The following is a 7,192-nucleotide window of genomic DNA, read 5'->3' as shown; positions in this document are numbered from 1 at the left end:
ATTCATCCCATTTTTAAAACCTGACTTGGAACTTTGTTTAAAAAGAGGATAGTGTACCTAGACTTGGAATTCAGCCAAGTAAAGGAACAATGTATTTAAGAAGGATGATCTTTGGTTTTTCTTTTTTAAATAAAGCATGTAACTGTTGCTCAGTTAGATTAAGAAAAATCTAGAAACAACTCTAGAGATGTACTTTAGTGATACAATCCCCAGCATCTGAAAACAAAACAGGAAGGATGTGGATGGATGTAAAGTCCAACTTGGGTGTGACTATTGAACAGACATCAGATCATCGGCTCTCAAACTCTTTTGGTTGCTACATCTACTCCTTTTACTCTATTATATCTTTAAGATGCTTTGTGATTCTCCTTGGCTTCTGGAGTTCCGTAAAGTGACCTGTCCTCTTTAATCAGCTCTCTTGAAAGGGCTTTTCTAGATAGAACCACCCTGTTCAGAAATTTCTGCTTCCATCTCATTGACCATTCCTATAATAAGTTGCAACTGTGCAGGTTGCTTTTTGCAATGGACGGAAGTTCTGGAGACTGGAGAGATCGCTCAGTCAGTAAATTTAAAACCAAAAGTTGAACACCCCACCCAGGTAAAAAGTCAGGCCCAGTGGTGCACACTTGTATTCTCAGTACTGGGGAGGCAAAGACAGGAACACCACCTGAGGTTGACTTTAGCATACACACAAATGTATACACACACACACACACACACACACACACACACACACACACACACACAAAGTTCTTTTAGTAAGTAGGAAAAAAGAAACAATGAATGTTGGCCAGACAACTAACAGACCCTGCTGCAACTATCTCTGAGGAATATAATACTAACGTTAGGGAAAGAAGTTTTTAGAGATATTTTAAAAAATCTATTAAATTGAGCATAAATTTAAAATATCCCCAAACTATCTATCTTGTGTTTGATAGATAAAAGCAACTAACCTCTTTGGTAGAATGTTCTACATTGAATTTCTCAGCAAGACTCCTTGGAAACAACTGTTATATTTTGTGTGTTTAAAATCTTTTTTTTTTTTTTTGGTTTTTTGGTTTTTTTCGAGACAGGGTTTCTCTGTGGCTTTGGAGCCTGTCCTGGAACTAGCTCTGTAGACCAGGCTGGTCTCGAACTCACAGAGATCCACCTGCCTCTGCCTCCCGAGTGCTGGGATTAAAGGCGTGCGCCACCACCGCCAGGCGTGTGTTTAAAATCTTGAAAAATGGGCTGGAGAGATGGCTCAGTGGTTAAGAGCATTGCCTGCTCTTCCAAAGGTCCTGAGTTCAATTCCCGGCAACCACATGGTGGCTCACAACCATCTGGAATGAGGTCTGGTGCCCTCTTCTGGCCTGCAGACATACACACAGACAGAATATTGTATACATAATAAATAAATAAATATTTAAAAAAAAAATAAAATCTTGAAAAATGACTTTGGAACAACAGGGGGAGAGGGAAAAAGACAATTCAGTTCAAATCCTGTTTCTGTTTGGAGACAGAATAAAAATAACTAGAGAATTGGTAGGAGCAAGAGTACCTTAGTAGACGATATAGACTAGGCATGAACATATTAAAATACTCAAGTTGTTTAGGGTCTAAGAACAAGATATGTTAATGCAGTGTATGAAATGCATTGTAGCAGTGAATCACAGTAGCTCCAGATATATAAGGACTTCCCTGGGAAAAAGGATGGTTAGATGTGCATTGCTTCTGCCTATATTTCATTCATATAAATTAAAAAGAATGACGGCTGGAGAGAGAGCCATGAAGAGCTCTTCCTGCATTTCCAGAGGGCTGAAGTTCATTTCCCAACACCCACATCTTAGAACCACCTGCTACTCCAGCTCCATTGGATCAGATGCCCTCTTCTAGCCTCCATGGGCATCTATGCATAAATAAAAACCTTTAATTTTTGGTTTTGAGCCTAGCCTTTAACATTGAGCCGTCTCTCAGCCACCAAAATAATTCTTTTAAAAATAAAAAGATGGAACTAGGCAGCTCACATCTTTAGTCCCTGGCTTGGGAGGCAGAGGCAAGCGTTTCTCTGTGAGTTTGAATAGATTAATATGTACATGTGTAGGGTGGAAATGTTGTTGCTAGGTGAGATAATTTTTTAAATGTTTTCAGCTTTCTAAGTATTTACTGTTCTCATGTGGTGTCATTTACTGAATACATTGTTTTTATAATCCACTGTAAAGAGGAATTCATTCACAAGTTGCTTTAGGTGAGAAAAATCCAAATTTTTTTAGCCTCACATATCTATAAATTTCAAATTTGGAGAAATTGGAGGTTTTGAGATTTTTCCCTTTTCCTTTCATATTACTTAACAGCAACCAAATGTTAAGTGTCTGCTGGCTCCAAGCTGAGAGAAAACAAAGCCCTACTGAGATTCTATGTGAAAAGAAAGCCAGTTGTGCTGGCCTAGGGCCAGATGGCACCTCTTTGACCTAGCCTCTTCAATCTGAATTCTCCAGGGGGCAGCAGTTGCAAACAACTCCCTTTGGCTTTAGCTGTAAGCACTGGGCGTGCTAATGAAACCAGCTAATGTAACAAAGTCTGTTAGCCTGGCTTTGAGCTCAGTGAGGCTTCCTTTGAACCTTTTATGATACTGCACTTTCAGTCATCCTTTGGGAAGAATAGTTTACACTCTCAACCAATAATGGAAAGGAACCATTTTCTTTTATATAGTAGTGGAAATGCCTTTGGCACTCCGGTATTAAATAACTGCTTATTTGAACATACAGTGCAATGACTTAGCCTTTCCCACCAGTAATGGTTCCCATTGAAGCTATTATACTCAGTTTAACTTTTCCAAGAGGGACTGTGAAAGGAAATTGAAATCTCACAGATTACACTTTATATTATAGTCATTGCTAATGCAGTTGTCTTACATTTTGATTTTTGTGTCTCCCACTCTGTACCCTCTGCTTTCAGGTGAAGGCCTCCCACAGGTATATTACTTTGGACCATGTGGGAAGTACAATGCCATGGTGCTGGAGCTCCTTGGCCCTAGCTTGGAGGACTTATTTGACCTCTGTGACCGAACGTTTACTTTGAAGACGGTGTTAATGATAGCCATCCAGTTGGTGAGTTGATGTGCTATTCCAGAAGATAAATAGATTCCTTGTCCACATCCTTATGGGCCTTTTGCTGATGCATTAGCTATCTTAATTAGTTTTTACAGGCTTGATAGCATTCTAGGAGAATCTGGCAGACTTCTGAAAGGAACTATTAAAACCGCTGCTTTAGCTGGTTCACTTGTATAATTTGGTCACAAAGACTCTTGACCAGTATGTAACATGCAAAACAACTAAGGTAAGTTCTTGATCACATGACTTAGAGGGTTACAAAAGGGCTGAGCAGAGTCACAATGCATCTGCAGTTTGCTCTATTTTAAGAATTTACACCTTGAAGCAGAACCTTTTCTGTAACTGAAGTGGAGGAATATAATTTACATTAGGGAGAAAGGGAGCGAATAGGTGGAGTTGTACACATTCAAGTAATTACTTCAGAATTTTATTTATAGGTCTTAGGCACATAACTGTAAGGTTTTATCATGCCCTCCTCCTCTCACTGTTGAAATCTAGAAAAGATTAAAGGTACTACCCCGTGCACTAATCTTTATTCAAGATCACGTGATTAAGATGTTTAATTCTTTGATGTATTATATACTTTAGGGCTTGCCAAGAAGCTTTGCAGCCAAATTATATACTAGTTCCAGCTTAAACACTTAGAATAGTCTCTTTGAGAAGTTCTTTAGACCCTCAAGAGAGGAATTCAAATGTTGGGTTTTGTTTTGTTTTGTTGAGATGTTCTCGCCACCTTAGACTGACTTTGAACTTTAGATCCTCTTGCTCTAGCCTCCTGAGCGCTAAAATGGATGTGTACCACTGTCAGGTACATAGTCATTCATTTGAGGTAGTGACAGTCTCACTACACCATCATCTAATAGCAATTTGGAAACACTTGAAAATTGACCAAACTCTAAATATTTAAGCCTCCCTTTCTACACTAAGTAGAAATGCTTTATAGATAGAATTATTTAATGAAATTTGAGACAATGTTACAGTTGCTTATTTCAAGCTGTGGTCACTATAGCTTAAATGCTGCGTGTCCTCCTTCAGCTGCCAGCCAGCTATCTGATGTTAGGTTAGCATTAATTTCACTCAGCCTCTGTTTTCTTACTTCTGCAATACCAAAATTGGGGTTAGAGAGTCCTGAGCAACTGAAGACAGAAAGTGTAGACAAGTGAAGTGGCAGCTGCACCTGTCTCAGCACCTTTGCAAGTTACAATATATAAAGTAGTATCATTTTAGCCAAATTTACTGTCTCATTTTTTTCTCCTAATCTTAATAGTTATGATATATTTGTAACTAAAAGTACTAGGGGTGGGGTGTTCTGGATATAGCAGTTAAGAGCAGTTACTACTCTTGCAGAAAACCCGAATTTGGTTCCTAGCACCCACATCAGACAACTAACACTGGTTATAACTCCTGTTCTAAGCCTCTGGCCTTGTGGGCACACGTAAACAGCTGGTACATGTAAACTCATGCATACAAATAAATAAAATGACAAAACAAACCTTAAAATGTAGTTTTGGTTTATAAATCAGTAAAGTGGGAGATAAATAAGAGACAAATGGATTTTGTTGTTGTTCTTTTAATTTTTGGAGACAAGGTCTTACTATATACCCCTGGCTGACCTGGAACTCTCTTATGTAGACCAAGCTGGCCTTGAACTAATGGAGATCCATCTGGGATTAAAGGCATGCACTACTACACCCAGCCAAGAGATGAGTTTTATTTTAATTTTAGTTTCTGAAACCTTATGCTGAGTCAGGGACAGTGGCATATCTACAATGCCAGCTACTTAAGAAATGCAGATAGGAAGGTTGCTTAAGTTCAAAACTCAAGGGCTAGCTAGACAGCAAGTAATACAGAAATCAGTGAGAAGGAAAAAGTAAAACTGAAAAAAAAAATTGGGGGGCCAGTGAAATTGCTCAGCAGGTAAAGGTGTGCAGTCCCCAGACCCACATGGTAGAAAGAACTGACTTGTTTCTACAAGTTATCCTCTAACTGCCATAGCATGCCATGAATGAATAGATAGATAGATAGATAGATAGATAGATAGATAGATAGATAGATAGATAGATAGATCATCATAACTTTAAAAAGGAATATTTTGGGTCAGGCATAGTAGCACATGCCTTTGATCCCAGCCTTGGGAGGCAGAGACAGCAGAGTTCTGTGGTTCCAGGACAGCCAGAGCTACATAGTGAGAGCCTGTCTCAAAAAATAAAAAAATAAAAATAAAAAAGGAGGGCCCAACCCCCCCCCACCCTCGCGTGCTTATTTCAAGGTATTTCCATTATTTTCTTTCTTTCTTTTAGCTTTCTCGAATGGAGTATGTACACTCAAAGAATCTCATTTACCGAGATGTGAAACCAGAGAACTTCTTGATTGGCCGACAAGGCAATAAGAAAGAACATGTAATACACATAATAGATTTTGGACTGGCCAAGGAATACATTGATCCTGAAACCAAAAAACACATACCTTACAGAGAGCACAAAAGCTTAACTGGAACTGCACGATACATGTCTATCAACACGCATCTCGGCAAAGGTGTGTTTGCAGGGGCAGGTCATGTGAACAGCTTTGTTTTCCAATAGCACTTCATTGTGCATTACATTGTGCGTTACAACCTGTACTGTTTGTTGCATCATAAGGTAAGTGACTTTTTTGTACTTAGATTGAGATGGTAAGTTAGTAATGTTTCCAAATACCTTCATACTGATGGATTCTTAATTCTTTCAACTGTTTTCTGATGCTTTGTTCCTCAGCAGTTTAAAAACTTCAGTTATTGCATCAAGGTAGTAGTATTTGAGAGGGTTTGATAATGACACTTGTATTTACACGTTTGACTCTATATAGGAGCAGACAAAAGGAGAATATCTGGCTTGTGCCTGTGTTAGTGAAGAGGTTTCACTAAAGCATGGATTAGGGGACTGAAGAAATGGCTCACCAATTAAGAACACTGACTACTCTTATAGAAGACTAGGTTCAGTTCCCAGTACCCACATGGCAGTTCACAAATGTCTGTAACTCCTGTTTCAAGGGATCTGATACTCTGTTCTGACCTCTTTGGCACCAGGAACACACATGGTACACAGACATACATTCAGACAAAATGTGACTTGAATAGAATGTTTAACCCAATGGGTCATTCCATGTGGTAGTTATCTTCATTATTCTACAAGGTATGTTTTGAACATCTACCCTCTGTAAAGTACTTCATCATCTTGATGTGCTGCCATTGCCACTAGAATTATCTCCAGAAGGGGGTTTCATGAGGTCCAACTGTTCTTCAGGTCAAATCTTAACATGTCGTAACGTTTTGTTTATTCTCTCCATTTTGGAAAAGAAAACTCTGTGTGTGTGTTTGTATGTCTCTGTGTGTGTTTTTTCTTTGTTTTTGTTTGTTTGTTTGTTTGTTTGTTTGTTTGTTTTGAGACAGCATTTCTTTGTTGTCTGTCTGTTCTGGAACTTGTAGACCAGACAGACTTGCCTCAAACTCACAGATCTACCTGCCTCTGTCTTTAGGGCTGACTTTTCTTTCCTTCCCACCAGTTCCCAAATAACCAACACAGAGGCTCAATATTAGTTATAAATGCTCAACCAATAGCTCAAGCTTGTTACTAGCTAACTCTTACACTTTAAATTAACCCACATTTATTATCTACACTTTGCCATGTGTATTGTGCCTTTTCTCAGTTTGGCATGCCCATCTTGCTTCTCTCTGCATCTGCTCAAAACTCCAGACTCAGCCCTTCTTCCTCCCAGCATTCTCACTTTGGCTCTCCTGCCTAACCTTATCCTGTCCAGGTTCTGGCCATTCAGCTTCTTCATTCAACCAATCTCAGCGACATACATTCACACAGTGTAAAGGAGCAGTTCACATCTGCCTTTTCCAGGGGGCTACTCTGAGTTGAAGATGACCTGGGAGGTGCTGGGGGTAGGAAGAGTGTTTGGAAGGCAGATACAAGGTAGTAACAAGGTGCAATGAAATGTACATGTGAAAGAGTACTACTAATTTTTTGTTAAAATATTTCTTATTTATTCAAGTGTGTGTGTGTGTGTGTGTGTGTGTGTGTGTGTGTGTGTGTGTGTAAAATCTGTCCTTGTCACAT

The 7,192-nt window shown here is 39.1% G+C and overlaps 1 protein-coding gene across 4 annotated transcripts in view; it reads left to right on the top strand.

Moving 5' to 3' along the window:
• Csnk1g1 (casein kinase 1 gamma 1) overlaps nt 1–7,192 on the top strand; it is a 122,669-nt gene that overhangs the window by 77,516 nt on the left and 37,961 nt on the right. For all 4 annotated transcript variants that reach the window (XM_026779161.1, XM_026779160.1, XM_005347751.3 and 1 more), the window contains exons 5-6: nt 2,938–3,089; nt 5,393–5,627. In XM_026779161.1, the coding sequence (XP_026634962.1) occupies nt 2,938–3,089; nt 5,393–5,627 (387 nt within the window). The remainder of the gene's footprint in view (nt 1–2,937; nt 3,090–5,392; nt 5,628–7,192) is intronic.

Source organism: Microtus ochrogaster, chromosome 5, assembly GCF_000317375.1.
Source record: "Microtus ochrogaster isolate Prairie Vole_2 chromosome 5, MicOch1.0, whole genome shotgun sequence".
Classification (NCBI taxonomy): domain Eukaryota; kingdom Metazoa; phylum Chordata; class Mammalia; order Rodentia; family Cricetidae; genus Microtus; species Microtus ochrogaster.
This window is presented reverse-complemented; position numbering and strand designations above follow the sequence as displayed.